This window comes from Bos indicus x Bos taurus, chromosome 11 (assembly GCF_003369695.1).
Source record: "Bos indicus x Bos taurus breed Angus x Brahman F1 hybrid chromosome 11, Bos_hybrid_MaternalHap_v2.0, whole genome shotgun sequence".
Classification (NCBI taxonomy): Eukaryota; Metazoa; Chordata; class Mammalia; order Artiodactyla; family Bovidae; genus Bos; species Bos indicus x Bos taurus.
The window spans coordinates 71,423,639-71,446,926 of NC_040086.1; the positions used below are offsets into that span (position 1 = coordinate 71,423,639).

Sequence of the window (23,288 nt, forward strand, 5' to 3'; positions counted from 1 at the left end):
TGCCACATAACATTGAACAGATAAACTACAATTTAAAAAAAAATCACCTAAAGTAACAGTTTATGTGTAAATATTAGAAATTTAGTAACAAATCCATTCTACTCTTGTCAACTGTATTTACACAGTTGTGTTCCAAAATTTAAGAAAATTCTTTAGGTTTGGGTTAATACTTCCTGTTTAATACTTCCCTTTTTAAAAAAGGGACAGAGGGCAAGATTTCAAAGCAAATTCTCAAACTTTTAATTACAAAACTTCAATGCAGCAAAAAATTTTCAAAAAAACACAACTAAGAACAAAGTTTTTCAACAACAATAGAACTTCTTATGGTACAAGCATCATAGCAAAACCAAAACTTGGGAAAGGAAAGAAACAGACATTTTGTCTGGTCAGACCTTTTAAACAAAACGGCATATGTTTTTCTCCACCAGCCATGAAAAACACACTTTTTATACAAACCGCATGTGCTCTGACAACTATCAATTCTACCACCCCTTTCTCTGCTTTAAATCCAGAAATAGTTTACTTCAATTACACAGTTTTTGGTCTTGCTTTATAAAGAACACTTAATCTGGTCTTTACCCTTCTGATAATAAGACTGAGATAATGCGCATACAAGTCCAAATTTGCCACTTTCACTTCTATACAGAAAAAGGCCTCTTGAAAAGCCAAGAAACACTCTCCTAACAAGTCCTGTGATGAAGTGTTAGTAAACATTAGAAAATTGATTGCAGGCATGAAATATTAAGTTAAAACAAAGAAAATGTTTTCAACATGTCTCCTTAAGCTGAAGCAACAATATTTTAACCAAAAGGCTAGAGACTTTATTTAATTCAAAATAGTCTGCAAGTAAAGCTGCAATGAAGGAAGAAAAAAAAAAAAAAAAAACAACTCTTATTTAAACAATTTTGGCACAAAAGGAGTTGTACTAATTTCACAGGACAGAGGGAAAAAAAGGGGTGGAAAAAATCTATGTGTTCAGCAAATGTATCTGTTAAAGAATTGTCAACAGGCAACTTTATTTCCTTTCAACAAATAAAGATCATCCGAACACAGAACACGCCTGTAGTACTCACATGCAGAGCCGAGGGGTCTGGCAGGAACTCAGCATCTTCTCCAAAGATAAAATCGGGAGGCAGCTCTGGGTACTGGGCATTGAAAATTATATCCCCTGTAATACAGAAAATGTCAGTTCTTATCTCCTTGCAAATGTATGAATGATCGGAGCAGTGCATCAGAAAAACTTCTAAAACAAGTTTATAGTAGTTTAACAAAAATACTGAAAAGCACTTTCATTCAGAAACAAAAAGAATTGATACCTTCTTTTAAATTAACATTCACAACAAGCAGTCAAAAGTGCGACCTCCTAATACACTACACTGGAGAGGGTTGGCATGCCCTCCTCAGGGGGATCTTCCCAACCCTGGGATCAAACCTGCCTCTGTCTCCTGCACTGAACCCCAGGCAGGCTCTTTATCACTAGTGCCACCTGGGAAGCACATAAATATAAATACCCAGGTAGAAAAGTAGAAACAACTACATCCACAGTACATGCAGATTTTGTTAATAGCAAACATGACTGTCCAATCACTGCCTGCTAATTAATAAGCCTTTATCAAGGACTGATTTTCTAAAGAGAAAGTCCTTGCCTTGAAGAAATTAAACATACAAACCTTTGGTATAATGGAAAGAACCTTTGGCTCAGAACCCAAAAAGCTTCCTAATTATTTATTAATTCAAGTCTTTTGGGCAAGTTTTAACTTCTTCAGTATTCAGATTCCTCATCAGTTAAAAAGGAGATATAATAGTACTGACATCACAGATTTGTTATGAGGGTAAAAAAGATAGGATGTCTAGCCAGATGTCTGGCATACTGGAAGCACTCAACAAGTCATACAGGAGTACCACTACTGTTATTACTAGTATTACATTCAAGCATAAGACAAAAATTCCTTGCCAAATTTGTGCTGTAAGTTCTACCTCTTTGTTCCTCCCCTTTCTCCTTCTTTAACTTCCTTTTCTTTCCCCTCTGCTCACACAAAGAATCAGTCCTCATCATTCCACTAACAGATTAGCATATCCACACTCTAAATCACATACTGGGTTCTAGTGTGTAAGACTGTATCTGTTTGTATACATGCACACAACCTCTGCACCCCTGTACACACATAGCATTATATCAGTCCAATCATTTTTACTACTCAAACAATAATATCTTCGTAGTGACTTCTAATTTTAAACATTCAGACTTCAGTTTTCGTTTGAGCCTAACTAACCCTGTGTACTATGGATTTCAACTTCAAACTCAACCAAGTCTAAAAACATGCCCATGATTATCACTTTCTCACTCCTCTCTTCCTCTAACTGACTTCCCTATTTCTAAGGATGGCACTGCTACTCCTTAATCACCCAGGCTGAAACTTCAATGTCATCTTTGACCTGACCCACATCCTTAGAAAACAAATCATCTCAATGGTTCCCCCAAAGTGTTTCTCATATGCTATTTCCTACTGCTAACTGCTCAACCTAGGCTGAGATGACTTAGTCCATATATGCGTGCATCCAAAGAACAAATATTTGAACTCTCATCTAGGCACTATGCTGAGCATTAAAAAGCAAATGAAGAACTCTGTTCTTAAAAAAGCAACAGACTAGAAGAATTATTACCATACCCTCCTAAGTGCTGTCCCAATACCTCCAACCCATAACACATACTATCAAAAAGCAAATCTTAAAGTACTGCTGTGCCTCCAAAAATTTCAAATGGTTCTCTAACAGAGTAAGAGCAAACTTTTCAAACTGGAATTTAAGGCCTCCAAACCACAATGTTCCTTATTTATCTACCCTTTTCTTTAGATATCTAAAAGCCAATATTAACTCTCTATTCCAATCAACACAATCTACTCACTGAACTAAAAACTATGGCACCTAGTTGAAATGCTCTTTCTCTTTGCTCAGTTCTTTTTTTTTGCTGAGTTCTTATTCATCCTGTGTGAGCCCCTTTAATTACATTCTCTTGTATGAAGCCTTCCCTAATAAATCCAGGACACACTGATCCTTGTTATTTGTGACATTCAACAATACTGATTGGTCATGCCATGGAGTGAGAATACTTAACTGGAGGCTTATACTTAAGTGGCTCCATTCATTTTAAAAATTCATAATAAACACATGGTATATGTGAGGCTTTACGATACACAGCCTTTCAATACAAGGATGGTTAACCTCAAGGAGCTCACATTTAGTAAGAGGGACAGAACACATACACTGAAGCACAAATCCACAGTGGTACAAAGTGAGTACATACACTTGACCTTCCTACGTGTCTCACACGCAGTCAGAATAAGCATGCTCTTATACTGACTTCATGTGTTTGACAGGGCAAAATACAACACATAGAGAATATATTCAAGAAATGTTCAATATATGAAAGAAATCCTATTCTCTGAATTGGATATCTAAGTACCGACAAAATCTACAGTAAGGAATAAAGTACAGAAGAGTTACTTCTACCACTTTCTGTAGTGAATAAATCTGAACAAGGAAATACACTCATCAGAAGTTGGGTGTAGAGTTAAATTATCAAAAGTAATAAAAGCACTACCTTTCCTTCACCCTACCACTATCACCATCTCTGGTTTTTAACTATATCTATTACAAATTATAAACCTCTTTCAAATGTGCTAACTATAAAGCATTAGCCCAAGCTAAGACTAGGAGTCAAAGACAATATGAACGTTCTAATTATTCATTCTTACTCAACTATACTCACAAGTTAATAAAACAGAGGCACTGAAGTTTTGGGGAAGGCCATGCTAGAATCTATTGATGCTCAAAAAATAAATAGCATGCTAAACTCCAATAGAAGAAATTTTGTTACTACAGGAGGACGCAAAGTTGGATTTTCAAATTCTCAAAGGAGCATTGTCAGTAATACATATTTCCAAACCACTAAATACTATGAATCTGATCCAAGGATATCTACTCTTGCCAATTCTATTCAACACTGTACTGGAGGTTCTAGGCAGGGCAATTAGGCAAGAAAAAGAAATGAGTGGCATCTATATTGGAAAGAAAAAGCAAACTTATCTCTATCCATAGATGACATAATCTTGCATAGAGAAAAGCCTAAGGAATTCACACATGCATACACACAATGAGAATAAACAAGTTTTGCAAGGTTCCAAGAATACAAGACGGATGTAGAAAATCAATTGCTTTTCTATACACTACCAACAAACAATCCAAACATGAAGTTAAGAATATAATTCCATTTACAACTATATCAAGAAGAATAAAATACTTAGGAATAAACTTAACAAAAGAAGTGTGAAGATGTGTACTCTGAAAACTACAAAACATTGTTGAAAGACTTTAAGAAAGCCTACATATAAGGGAGATGAATATCTCTTGTACACTGATTAGAAGACAATATTGGTGAGATAGCAATACTACCTAAATTAAGGTACGGATTTCAAATAATCCTGCTGGCTTTTTTCTCTTTGGGCAGAAACTGAAAAACCACTCCTAAAAATCATATGGAAATGTAAGGGATTCTGTATGAACAGAAAGTAATCCTGAAAAAGAGCAAAGTTGAAACACTCACACGTCCCAATTTCAAAACTGATTACAAAGCCACAGTAATTAAGACAGTGTGGCAACAACATAAATACAGACATACAGATCAATGGAATAGAACTCAGAGTCTGAAAATAAATCTTCTGTTTATAGTCAACTGATTTTTGGCAAGTGTGCCAGGACAACTCAATGGAGTAAAAAGAGTTTTTCATAATTTGATACTCATAAGGATGAGACTAAAGAAAAAAAATGAGAGAGAGAATATAATAAGTGTTGGTGAGGTTGTGGAGAAATCAGAACCTTCATTTGCTGATGGTGAGAATATAAAATGGTGCCATCACTTTGGAAAATAGTTTGGCAAGTCCTCAAAATGCTAGAGTTAGGTCATGACTCCTCCTGGGTATATACCCAAGAAAAATGAAAATATATGTCCACACAAAAACTTGCACGTGAATGTTTGTAGCAGTATCATTCACAATAGCCAAAAAGCAGAAACAATCCAATGTTCATCTGATAAATGGATAAACAAAATATGGTATATACATATAACAGAATATTATTCAAGTTTAAAAAAAGATACTGATACATGCTACAATATGGATAAACCCTGAAAACTTTATGCTAAGTGAAAACAGCCGAACACCAAAGACCATATATTATATGATTACTGTATTATTCCCCTTCTATGAAATGTCCAGAATATATAAATCCATAGAGACAGAAAGTAGATCCATGGTTGCCAGGGGCCTAAAAAGGACAGAATAGGGAGTTACTGCTAATGAGTTCCGGAGAAGGCACTGGCAACCCACTCTGGTACTCTTGCCTGGAAAACCCATGGACGGAGAAGCCTGGTGGGTTGCAGTCCATGGGGTCGCTAAGAGTCAGACACGACTGAAAGACTTCACTTTCACTTTTCACTTTCATGCACTGGAGAAGGAAATGGCAACCCACTCCAGTATTCTTGCCTGGAGAATCCCAGGGACAGGGCAGCCTGGTGGGCTGCTGGCTATGCGGTCGCACAGAGTCGGACACGACTGAAGTGACTTAGCAGCAGCAGCAGGTAATGAGTTCAAAGTTTCTTTCTGTAGAGATGAAAATGTTCTGGAACTAGTGTTGATGATTGCACAACTTCATGAATGTATTAAAAACCACTAAACTATACACTTCGAAGAGTGAATTGCATGGTATGTGAATTATCTCAATAAGGCCATTGTTGTTTTTTACTCTGATGCAAAAATTCACCTCTTTAATCTGAACTTAAACACACATAAATTAGAAGGCGTTTACTCAATGGTTATGAGTAAATTACTTTTTATAAATAAAATCATCTTGAAAATTCAATTGTATAGTTCTCCATTAAAAAAAAAAAAAAAAACTCTGCAATGAGTCCTTTTTAAAAGCAAATACTCTTTTTATAAGATGAATACTTACAAAGATCTTTATTTTTCAAGAAGTTTCCCAATGGGTTTTTTAAAGGAGAGTACTGGGGGGTGTTAATTTTTTTAATCTAAAAAAAATTTTTAAGCTGCCAAAATTATTTAAATATACAAAAAAAATTTTTCAAGGAAACAATGTATACCAATGATTACATCCTCAACTGTAACAACTCTTTTAGAGGCAGAGACATTACCATACTACACAGAGCAAAATACAAGTAATTTTCAAAACAAAAAATAAATTTAAATGTCTTCCAGAATCTCACACTCTTAAACATTTCAGAATTTCTCAAACTCTTTACCTTCAACCTCAAAGAACTCCTAAAATACTTTACCTTAATACTGTACAGCCTCTTTGGAATAAAATGCAGCATTGTTTCCTTGCTAGGAAGAACAGTCAGTAAATCAGTCAAGAACATTTATTAAAAACCCACCATGCACAGATGCACATATTGGACACCTGGGGAGATATACAGGAAGTAGAAAGCACAGTCCCTGACCTCAAGGCAGAGATGGTGGAGAAAAGACCAACACAAATCACGGAGAAGAGCAATAACATCATGTTTCCTTTATTTCACCCTGGACAAGATGATAGGAACTCAGAGGACAGATCCCTTGGATACTGCTTGCTCCAACTTTTCATAAAAAGGAAGAGCAGGCAAGAGAACAAAGAAATAAAAATAGAATCAGAGGCGATATAAGGTGAAGTTTAAAAAAAAAGTAAGTAAAGAAACAAAACTCCTAGAATGGCTAGAAGTATAACAAACACCTAACAACAAAATGGAGCTGTTGTAAGTCTTAATTTTCATGATTCCCTGAAAATTCACGCACTACAACTGTAGGACCAATGGGGCAGAAATTCTTCTCTTTGAAAATATGTCTATAATTCTTCATAAAAAGCACAATAGGAGCAAGAAAGTTTTTGTCTACATTCTTGTGTCTTGGTAGCTGACACTCTTTGGAACATATGAGCACCATCTCAGGAAAACCCAGTCACCAGAGCTGCAGAGTGGGTCACTTGTCCTGCTCCCGTTATAGAAGGAATGCAGCTTGTCCCCAAGCTCCTTCCTTATTTTCATCAATGAATAGTATCATGCTACTTCGTCTACCTTAAAGCTGAAATAACTGCCAGGAAAACACAGTTTCAAAGAAACAATTCAAATGGCAAATGACTGGTGTCCAGGGAAGTCCAGGGAAGTGATGGAAGAAATACTCTTTCAGTGGCTACATAAAATGATTATTTACTGAAACTCTCAACTATAGGAAGTAAGGGTCAGACAAGAGTCTTGTGGAAATGCCAGGTTGAAGGAAATTTTCATTGGAAAGGCAGGTTTAGGCAATAGTTTTACCAAAGATTTTGGAGAGGTAACTTTTCCAAGAGTTAGTTCTAACTCCTGATATAATGTTTCCTTACACTGAAATTTAACCTACCTTTCTCTGAAAATTTTATCTCTCTTTCTCTGAAAACTTCATCCACTGGTTCTTAGAAATTTATGGAACAAGTATAGTTTCACTTTAATATCATAGCCCTTCAATTATTCGCAGGCAGTTCTTATGACCTCTCTTTCAACCCTACCAAGAGTCATCTAGTAACCAGGCTAAGTATCCCAGCTTCTTCCACTACTTTTCTTATGACTTGGTCTCATTTCCTTTATTACCATTTCCTCTCTCTTCTCTGCATGTGTACCAGTTTGTCTACAGTCCTCTTTGAGGGTAATACCCAGAAACAAACACAAGATTTCAGGTATGCTCTAAAGAACACAGATCAAGTAAAATAAATAAATAAATAAATAAAAATCCATGCCTTCATTTTAGACACTAAATTTGTACCAACAAATATCATAGCATATTGAAGTAGCTTTTTTGGTAGCCGTATCAATGTTAACTCATGTTATACTTCCTGTCAACTAAAAAAGCCCCCAAACTTTTACATATACACTAATGCTAAGACTTGGTCTTAATTTGGACACCTGAATTTCAGAAGCCATTTCAGGATTTTAAATTTACCCCTATTCCACTTCAAACTTGTCAGATTTAGCTCTCTAGTTTACAGTCCATCATAATATTTTTAGGTTTATCATTAAGAGATTTTTTATTTTGTTCAATGTTTTTTCTGCATCTATTGGTATGATCATATAGCTTATATTAGTCTGTAAACAATGGAAGTAACATTGATTTTTAAATGTTGAACCTGTTATCTATTTCTAGGATAAAACCCACCTGGTAGTGATACATTTTTTTCCCACTAGATCACTGACTCAATGGACATGAGTTTGAGCAAGCTCTGGGAGATGGTGAAGAACAGAGAAGCCTGGTGTGCTGCAGTCCATGGGGTCGCAACATGGAGTCGGACATGACTGACGACTGAACAAAACAGAACAGATTCAATGTGCTGGTAATTTTTTGAAGAGTGGTTTCTCTCTTTAAATGATGGATACTGGTTTATAGTATGCTTTGTTTTTCCTGTACTTTCTCTGACTGGTTTTGCTATCAGGAAAATGTGGCCTTATAAAATCAGTTGGTAAATTCTGTGTCCACTTCAATTTCTGAAAGAGACTGTACAGAACTGGTGCTATTTCTTCCTTAAATGTTTAGTAGAATTCTCCTGAGACAATCTGGACCTGGAGTTTTACTTTTGAAATATTTCTTTTATAAACTATGAATTCAATTGTTTTAATAGATATCAGATTTTTCAGACTACCTACTTGTTCCTGAGTGAATTTCAATAATTTAAGTCTTTTGAGGAATTTGTTCATTTAAGTTGTCAAATGAGTTGATAAAAAGTTAGGTTCAGACTAAAAGTGCAGAACTACATTCTGTGGGCTTCGTTCAAATGTCAGTATAGTTTTCAAAGCCTTTTCATGCTATCCTGGTTCTCCCCAAGTGTTTATTACCCAGAAACCAGTTTAGGACCTGGGCAAGAGGCTACACTACAGTCCAGTTCTCAAAGACTTTGCCCTATTGGTTCTGTCCAGTTCCATACACGGGCAGCCTGAGGATAAGTCTGAGATTCCACACACAAACTAAAGGATGCTTTTTCTCCAGCTCCCTCCGCTTCACGATTTCTCTCTATACTCTCTGGCTCCTAGGGGTGCATCTGCCTGGTGTTATGGTAGCAAGTAGGTATTATAGCCTCCCCAAGTGCACTTCTTATGTCTATGTCCACCTAAAGATGAAAGAACAAAAGAAAAGAGTTATGGAGGCTGCTGCAGGAGTCCGGTTTCATTACCCGATTAGGGCCAGCAGTTTAAAAACAGCTCCATCCTAACCCCCACTCAATCCTTTTGATCTTCTGACCCAAGAGAAAGGGTTTTCCTTGAAGCTTCTTCTGTCCACACCCTGCATGGTTCCAGGATCCAGGGAAAGGAAGAAAGATAGGGAGGGGGGCAGGAAATTAACCTCTACCTCTATATGGGCCATTCTTTAAGCTCGTATCTCTCTTCTTAGTATCTATTATTTATTTTTCTGAGTCCTCAAGTAGTTGCTATTTACATTCTTTAGGTATTCTAGGGTTTTTAATTGCAACCACTGAGAGAGATTGGGTGGAATACATTTACATCTTCTTATCTGTAATTGATAATCTTAAGAAATAAATATTTAATAAATAATCATAAAATAATTAAGTAAACTCAATTAATTTTAACATTTATTTAGCCAACAGATACAAAATAGTATCATTTCAATACATAATCAATATAAAGGTAATTAGTGAGATTTTTATATTATTTTTAGTATTAAGATTTCAGAATCTGATGTGTCATATTTACATCACACCTCAAATTCAGATTATTCATATTTCAAGTACTCCACAGCCATATGTGGCTAGCAGTGACCACACTGAGCAGCAGAGAGCTAGAGGAACAAATAAAAGGAAAGAAGAGAACAAAGGAAATGAAAGGAAATCAAGAAGGAGAGGTCACCCAACCTTCCATGGCCACTTCCAGGTAAAATGTGCTCACAGCTTCATAAGCAGCATATTCTGTTGCTGGACAGTTATTAGTTGATGGATAAAGTACCTTCTTATATAGGAAGAATATATATGCCTGTATATCACTTTTACCCATTCATGGAAATCCTACCCTAAGCATCATCCTACACGGCAGTCCCTAAATCATCTATCTGCAAATGACCTCTTCTTTTAGTTTTCTCTTCTTCAGATAAAACATGCCAGTTCTTTCAGTGGTTGCTGTACAATAAGAGACAGTTCTCAGGAAATTAAGCCTAAGCTACATAATCCTTAGGTTATCAAAGGGAATTTGCTATGTTGCTGATTCTTAGAAACTTAGGCTAATTAGTAGTATAATGTCCCGTCTTCAGATGCTATAATATGTTTTAAATGAACCTTTACCCTTGAATTTCTGTGTTCTTATTTCAGCACATAAAATAATACCTTAAGCCAAACGCTGTGAATTAGCATTACTTATTGAGTAATAAATATTCTACTGCAGACAATTTTAGTCATAATAATTTTCTAATGCATATTCACAAAATGTTTCATTAATACAATTTATTACCAAATCTTTTTTAATGACTATAATGTATCTGACACCACACAAAGAAAGTAAGCTTTCTCAACCTTTCTATGATTCTTTTATAGTTTTTAAAAGTAGTTAGGAATCAAATATAATTTTTAAACAGTCAGTAATGATGACTGTCATGGAATAGTGAAACACTGATGTTAATTAATTTAGTATAGCCTCTAAACTGCTACGTATTTACATTTCACTTTCTGTGAACTAAATATCATATTTGGGTGAATAAAAGGTTAGTTTAAAAGTAAAGAGCAAGTAACTTTGCACTTACAGAATAAGAAACACTGTCCTTTGGAGGACACTATAGAAAAAATTCTTGAAATGTGAAGCAATACCAAACAAAAGAGTAACTGATTATTCTATACTTGAAGAAGCTTAACAAAAAAAGTATGTAACCACTGAAGTAGTTACATACTGTAAAGATTTAGCTTGAACTGACAGAATGAAAGAAGGATTTTTTTCTCATTTTCTAGAGAGATAATCTTGACTTATTAATTCACTCAATACTCAAAAAACATTAACCATATACAGTACTCTGAGTCATGTCAGTAACAGAAAAAGAACCAAGAAATTCTATTTCAATAAAGCTTGCAATCTAGGAGATACGAAAATAACTATCAGTTCAGTTCAGTTCAGTCGCTCAGTCATGTCCGACTCTTTGCGACCCCATGAATCGCAGCATGCCAGGCCTCCCTGTCCATCACCAACTCCCGGAGTTCACCAAGACTCACGTCCATCAAGTCAGTCATGCCATCCAGCCATCTCATCCTCTGTCGTCCCCTTCTCCTCCCGCCCCCAGTCCCTCCCAGCATCAGAGTCTTTTCCAATGAGTCAACTCTTTGCATGAGGTGGCCAAAGTACTGGAGTTTCAGCTTTAGCATCATTCCTTCCAAAGAAATCCCAGGGCTGATCTCCTTCAGAATGGACTGGTTGGATCTCCTCGCAGTCCAAGGGACTCTCAAGAGTCTTCTCCAACACCACACTTCAAAAGCATCAATTCTTCGGTGCTCAGCTTTCTTCACAGTCCAACTCTTGCATCCATACATGACCACTAGAAAAACCATAGCCTTGACTAGATGGACCTTTGTTGACAAAGTAATGTCTCTGCTTTTCAATATGCTATCTAGGTTGGTCATAACTTTTCTTCCAAGGAGCAAGCGTCTTTTAATTTCATGGCTGCAGTCACCATCTGTAGTGATTTTGGAGCCCAAAAAAATAAAGTCAGCCACTGTTTCCACTGTTTTCCCATCTATTTCCCATGAAGTGATGGGACCAGATGCCATGATCTTCGTTTTCTGAATGTTGAGCTTTAAGCCAACTTTTTCACTCTCCTCTTTCACTTTCATCAAGAGGCTTTTGAGTTCCTCTTTACTTTCTGCCACAAGGGTGGTGTCATCTGCATATCTGAGGTTATTGATATTTCTCCTGGCAATCTTGATTCCAGCTTGTGCTTCATCCAGCCCAGCGTTTCTCATGATGTACTCTGCATAGAAGTTAAATAAGCAGGGTGACAATATACAGCCTTGACATACTCCTTTTCCTATTTGGAACCAGTCTGTTGTTCCATGTCCAGTTCTAACTGTTGCTTCCTGACCTGCATATAAGTTTCTCAAGAGGCAGGTCAGGTGATCTGGTATTCCCATCTCTTTCAGAATTTTCCACAGTTGATTGTGATCCACACAGTCAAAGGCTTCGGCATAGTCAATAAAGCAGAAATAGATGTTTTTCTGGAACTCTCTTGCTTTTTCGATGATCCAGCGGATGTTGGCAATTCTAGGAATCAGCTAACTAAAATGGACTGGAATGGGTGAATTTAACTCAGATGACCATTATATCTACTACTGTGAGCAGGAATCCCTTAGAAGCAATGGAGTAGCCATCATGGTCAACAAAAGAGTCCGAAATGCAGTACTTTGATGCAATCTCAAAAACGACAGAATGATCTCTGTTCGTTTCCAAGGCAAATCATTCAATATTACAGTGATCCAAGTCTATGCCCCAACCAGTAATGCTGAAGAAGCTGAAGTTGAAAGGTTCTATGAAGACCTACAAGACCTTTTAGAACACCCCCCACAAAAATAGAAAATAACTATGCTGCTGCTGCTGCTGCTGCTAAGTCGCTTCAGTCGTGTCCGACTCTGTGCGACCCCATAGACGGCAGCCCACCAGGCTCCCCCGTCCCTGGGATTCTCCAGGCAAGAACACTGGAGTGGGTTGCCATTTCCTTCTCCAATGCATGAAAGTGAAAAGTGAAAGTGAAGTCGCTCTGTCATGCCCGACTCTTAGCGACCCCATGGACTGCAGCCTTCCAGGCTCCTCCGTCCATGGGATTTTCTAGGCAAGAGTACTGGAGTAGGGTGCCATTGTCTTCTCTGAAAAACTATAAACACTGATAAATTACTGATTCAGTATAGGATTAGCCAATAGATACTAAAACCATTTTACAAAATCTTGTTGAGGAACAGGATAGTCTCAAACATCACCCCCACAGGTTACTAATAAATTACAATAGAAAAAAGGCTATCTTTATAACAGAGAAACCTGGCAGATACTACCTTAATTTAACCATGTGGTCAAGCTCAGCAACACCAACAATGGAACAGGCAACACGGACCTTATGAAGACCGCACTGAGGACATAACGTCACTGGTTTACAAAGTTTGACAAATGTGTTTAAGCTAAATGGAATCATGAAGAAAAATAATCAGACAAACCAAATTGCGGGATAGTCTACGAAACAACCAGCCTAGAGTCTTCAAAACCATAGATATCATGAATGAAAAAAGAAAACAACAACAATGACAACAATAACAAAAAAAGGTTAGAGAACTCTTCAAGATTAAAGAAAATAAAAGAGATGAGCAGTAAGAACAGTGATGATTCTTCCTTGGACCATAGATCAGCAGAAAAAAGCTAAAAGGACATCACCAGACAACTGAAAATATAAATATGAGCCACATATTAGATAATATCATTGCATCAATGTTAAATTTCTTGAATATGATAATGGCATGAGATTCTGTAGAAGAAAAATGTCCTTTTCATTAGAGATACTGAAGTACTACATGTGAAGTATCAAAATGTCTGCAACTCACTTTAATATGATTCTACAAAAAATGAAGACATACAGATATAAATAAAATCTGTAACTTCATACATCTGTACATGTGTGTGAGTAAAGAGAGAAATAAATATGGTAAAATGTTGACAACTGACAAATTAAAGAGTTTACAGATATTCATCACACAGTTCTTTCAAATTTTTATAGATGTTATTTTTAAAAATAAAAATTTGACAGAAAAAATGGTATAGGGTTAAAACAGATCAGTGTCACAGTAAACAGACAAATAACATGCCACGGAAATTCTGAAAATGGAGGAGTTAATAAGGAATGTAAGAGATGGCTTCATCAAAGAAGTGGCACTTGAGCTGTGTGTTAGATAACAAAAATGGCTCTAAAAGAAAAAAAAATTTACAAAATACATTAATATATTCTCTTATAAAAAGTGAAATAACAACAGAATTTATACCAAAAAATTAAAGAGTGAAAAAGATTTAAAAATGAATTTACGAAGGGAGCATCATGAGCAAAAAGCAGAGTCGCAGGAAACCCAAAGCACATGAAGAGAAATGTAGCAGACACCTCCAGTGCTCCCAACACACCCCCTGGTCCCCCACCGCAGCACTCACTGCAGCTCTGGATTCCACCTGAGCTTCTTAACCTCAGTCCCATTGACATCTGGAGCTCCATACTTTGCTGCACAGGGCAACCCTATGAGAGGGATGTTTAGCAATATCCCTGGCCTCTACCCACTAAATACCAGCCAGTGGTACTCTCCTTTACCCTTGGCTGTGACCATCAAAATTATCTCCAGATACTGCCAAATGGTCACTGGGGAGCAAACCAACCTCCCCGCCCCAGACCCCATTCCCATTCCCCTACCTCACCTCTTAATCCTGCTACACACCCCCTACACACACACACACAAACACACACACTATAAACTAACAGCCACCCAGCTTAAGTTCAGTTCAGTTCAGTCGCTCAGTTGTGTTCAACTCTTTGTGACTCCATGAATCGCAGCACGCCAGGCCTCCCTGTCCGTCACCATCTCCCGGAATTCACTCAAACTCACGTCCATCGAGTCGGTGATGGCATCCAGCCATCTCATCCTCTGTGGTCCCCTTTTCCTCCTGCCCCCAATCCCACCCAGCTTAAGTAACCTCACCTATTTCCCTAAGGGCATTCTCTGGCCTAAAAGAGAGCCTGGCCAAAAAACAAAACAAAAAACAAAGGCTACAAAAAGTGAAAGTGAATGACACTAAGACTAAAGGATGAGAATGGATATATAAACACTCCTTGCCCTTCCTTGGGACAGTATGGAAGAGTTCTACGGTTGGAAGACTGGAAATACGGTTTAACCCCATTTGCCCACAGCAATAACCCACTCATTTATACACCCTTTTCTGGCTTTTCTGCCTCCCTTGTCTCTCTTCCCTACTCCCTCACTATGTTTCCAGGGATCACCTTCCAAATAAACTATTTGTACCCAAATCCTTGTCTCAGGCTCCGCTGTTCTAAGTATCCAAACTTAAGGCAGAACATGTGGCTGTTCAGAGAAGAAAGGTATGTTCCTCCTGGAAAAATGAAATGTTTAACCATGACTGGGTGGGCGTTTCCATTACCACATTGCTGACAGTTTTTTGCTCAGAGCTCTGTCTGAGTACCTACAGTTTAGTGTCATGAGACTGGGCTTCAGTCCTTCCACTTCTAATCCACAGCCAGAAAAGGAATGTAGAATCCCTGTACCCAAAAGGCAAAAAAATGGAACAGTCGGCTAAACAATCAAACCAAGCTACTTCAAACAGAGGAGAATGGTTCACACTATTAAAGCTACCTCTACCAACTTAACAAACCAAAGTGTAGGTTGAGACCTGAGAGAATCTGGCTCAGCAACTCACTAGAGACAGACACACAACTTTGCAAAGTGCAACAATTTCCTACAAAAAAACTCTTTTCCCAGTTGTTCTCTGGAAGGAGAGGAAGAGTGAAAAGGCTAGCTGGAGGCCCAGGGCAAAAAAAGTACAAGATGACCCTGGAACATCTGGTCATGCCAGCAAGCAAGAAAGCTATCAAAGCTTTGGGGGTCATACTGAAAAGACAGGAACATCACAGAGAGGCTCTCACTGGCCAAAGATGGGTTGCTTCAAGCATCAACAACAATAAATGTAATGGGCTAAACACATTAATAACCAGTTAAGTTAGTCAGGCCCGTGTGCTCAGTTGTGTCCGACTCTTTGCGACCCCACAGATGGTAGCCTGCCACGCTCCTCTGTCCATGGGATTTCCCAGGCAGAAACATGGAATAGTTTGCCATTTCCTCCTCCAGGGGATCTTTCCGACCCAGGGATCAAACCTGTGTCTCATGTATTGGCAGGCAGATTACCACTGTGCCATCTGGGAAACTCCAATAACCAGTTAACCATGAGTTAACAATGAAACACTAAAACAATCAAGTTATCTTTGAAAAATGCAAAGGAAACTACTCATTTTGATAACCAATTCATACAGGATACACAGCAGCGAAGGAACATGCTAAATCACATGGCTAAAATCATCAAAATTCAGATGGGGGAAAACTCTATAGGACAAAATGCCCTAGTTTCTTCACAAATAGACTGAAAAAGAAAGAGAGAAAGAAAACTGAAGAAGGAGGAAGAAGAGGAAAGAGAACAGGACATAAAAGACCATGAAGAGAAAAAGGAAAAACGAGAAAGAAGGAAGGATGGGAGATGAGACGACTGTAAATAACACACCAGCCTATCATTGCAATGCATACACTCTCACTATCCAAACAAACTGTGAACACACAAATACATTTTGTTTACATATGTATGTGTGTGTCTGTGTGTATATATCGACTCAGGGAAATCTGAATACTGCCTAGTAATGAAAGATTGTATTAGCCTCTTTAAACTTGCGTTCTCCCACAAGTTGAACACGTAAGCCCGTATCATTCATAAAAATCTTAAAACACAGTCAAAAATACAACCCTAGAGTATTTCATTTAGAGACTTTTCAGTGATTGTACATATTACTGAAAATTTACTTAACCATATTTTTGGTTTATTAATATATATATCCAGAAGGACATCACAGAGATATGGTCAGACTTTCGCTAAAATTATTTCCTAGGTCAGCTGATGTACCAAAAATAAGAAATAAGTTAGTTTGGCACAACTTGTTTCTAAGTAAACCTGTGCTGGCTACTAAAAACATAACATGTTTTAAATGCTCTCAAACCATTTGCTTAACAATCAGCTCAAAAATAAATAAATAAATAATCAGTTATTGAAGCTTAACCAGCATCAACATAAAAATTAATCTGTCATTTTAAGAATATATCTCTCTTTTTTCTTTAAATACTGGGTCCATGATTTTCCTCATCTGTAGTCTGCTTATTACCCACAATTTCTCAACCCTAATAATTATTTGGTAATTCTAGTAATTCCAGCAATTCCATTTTCAAAAAAAGATCACCACTATAAAAAGAATCTTGGTTTGGCTAATTAATTCAAACAAGAATTCCTCTAAGCATTCCTTTTAGTACCAGGAAACTGTCATACAGATGAGGAAATAAAGTTGTTTTGTCTCTGGGACAAAAAATATTTTTTGAAGAGCACTCTGCAGTGCTGTCTTATGAATGATAAGATTCCCATTGATGACAGTAGCCGTATCTCCACTTACCAAAGAAATTGCTACAACTGGTAGTGGATTACACGACATCAAAGAGTCTACAGCTCTAAAAATAAAATTCTTTTACTTCAGTTAATTATTAGGATGACATAAGTTTTAACAATACAATGTGTCTCATAAGAGGAATTACAGCAAGACTAATAGGTTGAGGGTAGAATATTCCATTTTAATTAAATTTGCTTTTGATCATATCTAACTCCTTTAAGATTCCTTTTGTTTCATAAAATAAAACTGAGTATTTGATATTTAAAGCTTATGCTAAGGTCAAAATCTTTTGATAATTTCATTTCTAAATAAACGTTAAGTACATTTTTAAATGAAAAGCCAATTATTTCATTCAAAAAGACCCAAAGAGTTTGGCTCTACATAACTGATCCATTTTATTATCTTGACTTTTAAGTTATCTTGACCTTTAAATTTTCTTCCCTCATCTTTCCCACATTAAAGAGAAACCATCCAAGTGATTTTGAAAAGTTGATTAAAATTGTTGTTTAATTTATGATCTGACTGCAAATTAAACAACAGATTTTATTATATCACAAAGATACAATTAAGACAATGAAAGATGTATTAGGCCAGATAATAGATCTGAATCATAAAGCTACGTTGCCAGGTCAAGGTCTATAAGATAACTGAAGATCACAGGCTTAAAGACACACACACAGTAAAATCAGCGTTTCAGACTATTCTCTACATCTCGGGGGTGACACTTAGCCTTTATCTCTCACAAACCTGATTCACTTCTCATTCTGTTTTCAGCAACTTCTGCTTGTGATTTCTGCCTTCAGAAACAAACAAAACAAATATATCCAGCCATGAGCTATTACTCTTCAAGTGTCCAAGAGAGATCCACACAAAAGTGGAAGCATGTCAGTTAGTTTCCCAATCAGGTATAAGTCAAACTGACCACCACACCTTTCCCAGCTGAGGTATGACAGAAGGCATGAGTGTTCGATGCTGTGTTTACTTCCTATTCACCAATGCCACTGCTTGTCCTTATTTCCTGCATGACTTTCTCACCACGCCGACTTGCCTTTATCTGAGTCTACTTGAAAAGCCAATTATGAGTGTATGGTAATAAAGACAGTAATTCTTTCCCAGCATGTTAACCGCAGGAAAAGCATCGGGCTTGTACTCAGAAGTCTTGGATTTGGGTCCCTGACTTCCCAATTATGTGACCTTGTCAGTTAGACTCTGTAAGTCCGCTCTTGTATGTGAAGAAGCAAAGTCACTGGCCCTCTGAGAGCTGTCGGGCAATTAGAGTGAGATCATTTAAGTATAAATACTTCAAAAAATATGGAATGCTATACAATTGCAAATACTTCTTTCTAATTCCTAGCTGAATTATACAAAGCAGAAATTTAAGGCTGATGTGGCCACAGCTTGACAAAGGCAAATAACACTTGCCAAAAAATCAGGAGAAATAACCACAGAATGCTAGATGGGGAGGAAAAAACCACACCAATCTTTCTTTCAGTTATGAGTTCACTGTTTAGCAATGTGTCTTCTGCTGACTGCACCCACTGGCATAAACCAGAGCACCAGTGGCAGAATCAAACAAGCACACAAAGAACAATCTCAGGCCGGGCCCTGTGCTTCAGCTCCCACAGAACAGGGCTTGGAAGATTGTGCAAAAGCCCACTCATAAACTTTCAGAAACCCTGTGAAAACCAAGGACTAGCCTGTGGAATTAATGAAAACAAAAAAACAGAATAATACTTCTCACTGTCAAATAACTCTGAAATGCCCAGCAGCTGGACCAAAAAAGATGCTAAAAATAAATAAATAAATAAATAGTGAAGGATCCTTTGAGTTCACACACGACAAGAGTCAAACAAGTCTAACAATGAACAAAAGCAAGTCGTGTAATCCACGGAAGCTAAAGTAGGGGGGGAATCTATCCAAATGAATGAAAATTTAGAATGCTGAACAATAAAGATGAACAAATTAAATAAAATTCTTCAAAAGTAGATAAAAGAAAATGCTTTGCAGAAAGCAAGGAATGATAAAATTCATAAAAATAAAACCACTACCAAAGTAAGAACAGTTAAAGCTCTAGCCAACATTCAAACAAAATACCCCCTAAAAAACACGAAAACTGAAAAATAAAGCAACAGAAAATGAACAGTTTTAAGCAATGGTATCATGACAGATTTTCTGTTTAATTTAAATTCAAACTGATAATAACAAAGGACAGAGACAGTCAAGCTCCAGACAGGAAAATTTCACAAGTCAAAAAGAAACAGATCAAGCAGGATCTGTAAGATCAAGTTATTTACATGTCCTGCCATTTTCAGGGAAGGGTTAGAGTGGTACACAAAAACAAGTCACATCTCAGAAGTGCCAAGGTCACTCCAACACAGTCGGGGGGAGGTGGGGAGCTGGGATAAGAAATAGTGAAATCTAAAAGCACCTAACAGAGACCAAGGGAAACACAGTAGAATCCTTTACAGCACAGGGGCAAATTCTATCCTGACCATAATACATGAAGCAAAGGGTTGATACATCATGGTTACTTTGTCACGAAAGTGGCACTCTTTTATCCAGTAATAGTATTTCAGTGAGGCTATAGCATCTTTCTCCTTACAACAGTAATTAAAAAATTCCAACTACGAATTAAATATTTTACTAAATGGAAAGCTGTCTAAAACTTGCAGATTCCCAGACTCTTAAGAGTCCACTTAGACAGGGAGCATGTAATTCTTCGCAGAAATAAACTGACTTGCATGTGGCTGGCGGCCAGACTGCTGGATGGATACAGAAAACAATTCTTTTATGAAAGCAATGCCAACACTCAATTCATAACACGTGCTGAGTCTTCAGTGTGGACAAAAGCCCTCTGAAGGTCCTTACCTAAAACTGGAGGTGTGTTCCCCCTTTCTCTCAAGAAAGTTGCTACTTAAAAACAATGTCCCCAGGCAAAGGTAGGATCCTTTTCATTCCCCAAAACCACAGGCAGCTGTGTGTTATTGTTAATCCCGAAGAGCCATGCTGAGGTTCAGAACTCCCACACAGCCACAGAGGTCCGAGGCACCCCTCTGGGGAGGGTCTCCTGTACTTCTGAGGGTTCCAAGTACTTCACACCGACAGTATGCACTTGAGGAAAGCACACCATAATGACTAAACACCAAGCTTCTGTCTTTCCTCACCAGATACCTGTCAAAGGCCAGACAGCAGGTCAGCTGTCTTCAGTGCTCTCTATCAGGCAGCCAGGCCCTCTCCAGAGCTTCTGCTTCTTGAAAGATGACCTCAACTCCAACCTCACCCAGAGATGAAAATAAGTTAACATAATTCAAAGACAAATTTAATATATATACATATATAATTAATAATAATAGATCATCGATGTGAATTCCCCACCTTTTTCCCTCAAAATTTACCCATTGCTATGTGGCTTAATACCATCAAAACAAACAACCCAATCAAACAATGGGTAGAAGACCTAAACAGACACTTCTCCAAAGAAGACATACAGATAGCCAAGAGGCACATGAAAAAATGTTAAACATCACTAATTATCAGAGAAATTTCAAATCAAAACTACAACGAGATATCACCTCACACCAGACAGAACAGCTATCATCAAAAACTCCACAAACAGTAAAGACTGGAAAGGGTGTGGAGAGAAGGGGACCCTCCTGCACTGTAGGTGGGAATGTAAACTGGTGGAGCCACTATGGGAAACAGTATACAGGTTCCTCAGGAAATGAAAAAGAGAAGCACCATATGATCCTGCAATCCCACTCCTGGGCACACATTTGGAGAAAAACATCCAAAAGGGTCCATGCACCCCAGTGTTCATGGCAGCAATGTTTAAAACAGCCAAGACATGGAAGCAACCTAAATGTCCACTGACAGAGGAGTGGATAAGGAAGGTGCGGCACATATATACAGTGGAATATTATTCAGCCATTAAAAAGAAGGAAACAATGCCATTTGCAGCAACATGGGTAGACTAAGAGACTGTCATACTGACTGAAGTTAAGTCACAGAAATATCACAATATTGTTTATATAAGCAATCTAAAGAGAAATGATACAAATGAACCTATTTACAAAACAGAAACAGACTCACAGATTTAGAAAATGAATTTATGGTTGGGGGGAAGCAGAGAGAGAGAGTTAGGGAGTTTGGGATTGACGTGTACACACTGATATGTTTAAAACAGAGGGGTAACAAGGACCGATGTATAGCACAGGGAACTCTGCTCAGTATTGGGCAACAATTTAAATGGGAAAAGAATTCAAAAAAGAATAGAACTGAATCACTTTGATTCAGTCCACCTGAAACTATCATAACACTGTTAATCAACTATACTCCAATATAAAATGAAAAGTAATTTCCCATTTCTCTCCTAATCGTTTTGTCTTCTCCTCTTCCCTCTGCAGACCTCACCTCTGGTCTCTGCCCTGGGTCCCACCTCTGCCGCCCTCCTACAGGCTCTTAATCCATTCTTGTTCATCAGGGTCTGTATTCTAATTACTAAAGCTACCTAACAAACTACCCCAAAACTCAAAGGCTTCAAACAACAACTTTCTTATTATGCTCACAGATTCTGTGGGTTAAAAACCTGGGTAGAGAAAATTCCACTGATTAGGACTCCATATTCTCACTGCCAAGGGTGTGGGTTCAATCTCTGGTTGGGGAACTAAGATCCCACAAGCCACAAAGCACAGCCAAAACAGCAACAAGAAGAATGAAAAAAAAAAAGAGAGCAAGCGAGAAACCAAGAAAGAAACCTGGGTAGAATGCAGGTGAATGATTCTTTTACTCTTCACAGCATTGACTGATATCGCCAAGTGGTACTCAGCTAGTGGACAGATTCATTTGAAGGGTCCAATATCTGGGCTGGGATAATCCCAAGGCAAGAACAGCCAACTGCAGTGCCTATATGTGAAGTCTCCAGATGGCCTGGCTACCAGACAGCACAGCAACCTCAAAGCAGTCAGACTTCTCAGGCAGTGGCTCAAAGCGCCAAGCACAAGTGTCCCTGCTAGTAAGACAAAAACTCAATTATCTTTGATGACCCAGCCTCAGAGGTCAAACACCATTATCTGCATCATACCCTACTGATCAAAACAGTCACAAGCCTACACAGATTCAACGGGAGGAAAATTACACTCCAACTCTTGAAGGAGAGGTGGCAAGGTCTCACTGAGTACAGAAGAGCATGCAAAGCAGGAGACACTGCCATGACCATCTACAGACAACCTGCCACAGCCTCCCACTTCACTGCCTGCTTTGCTTCAGTTTAAAATCATGCTCAGTCTAATCAAATCTCTCTTAAAATGACTGCTGAGGGCTGTCCATAGTAGGCTTCAAAAAACAGAGAAATTTGGCAAAGGTAAGAGAATGAGCGAAACTTGGGGGCAGAAAGCAAATTATGTGCCCAGGGGATAGCAAGTAGATTACACTGGTAAGAAAGAGATGTTCAGAAGGGAGAGGGCAGATAAAAGATGAAAATGAAGGTTAGGGAGAGATTGTTCAAGCAGTCTTGTTCACAGTCAAAAAGTGGGTAAAGAGAGAATATGAACAACGTTATGATGGTGCCAAACAGTGGAGGCCCTCAAGTATCGGGCTTCCGAATTTGGACTGAGGAGGCGCTCAATACGGACTGGATGAGTGGATGGGCGAAAGTGCTTTGAGATTCGTGGATCCTTACCTCTCCTTTCTACAGGAGACGGCCAACCCTGAGAAAGCTGGTAAACAGTCAGATGTCTGAGGACGACTGCCTGGAACTTGTCTTACCCAAGAGCAGTGAAATTATACTCAGAAAAACAGAAAAAGGAGAAACAGGAAAATAAGAACAATAAAAAATTAACTGCAAAACAAACCATTTTGCAATTTGCTCTACATTAGGATGACCAAATTGTCTGATTTCAACAATAAGGAGCATTCATTCTTCGTCACAGGCTTTAGGCATACTGTCAAGCAATGTATTTAATGTCTCACTAATCATTTCATGATCTGCTTCTCCGATCCATTCTG

General features: G+C 37.9%; 1 protein-coding gene across 5 annotated transcripts in view; it reads right to left on the reverse strand.

Moving 5' to 3' along the window:
- BABAM2 (BRISC and BRCA1 A complex member 2) overlaps positions 1-23,288 on the reverse strand; it is a 478,108-nt gene that overhangs the window by 340,929 nt on the left and 113,891 nt on the right. For all 5 annotated transcript variants that reach the window (XM_027555768.1, XM_027555767.1, XM_027555772.1 and 2 more), the window contains one exon: positions 1,074-1,168. In XM_027555768.1, coding sequence (XP_027411569.1) covers positions 1,074-1,168 — 95 coding nt within the window. The remainder of the gene's footprint in view (positions 1-1,073; positions 1,169-23,288) is intronic.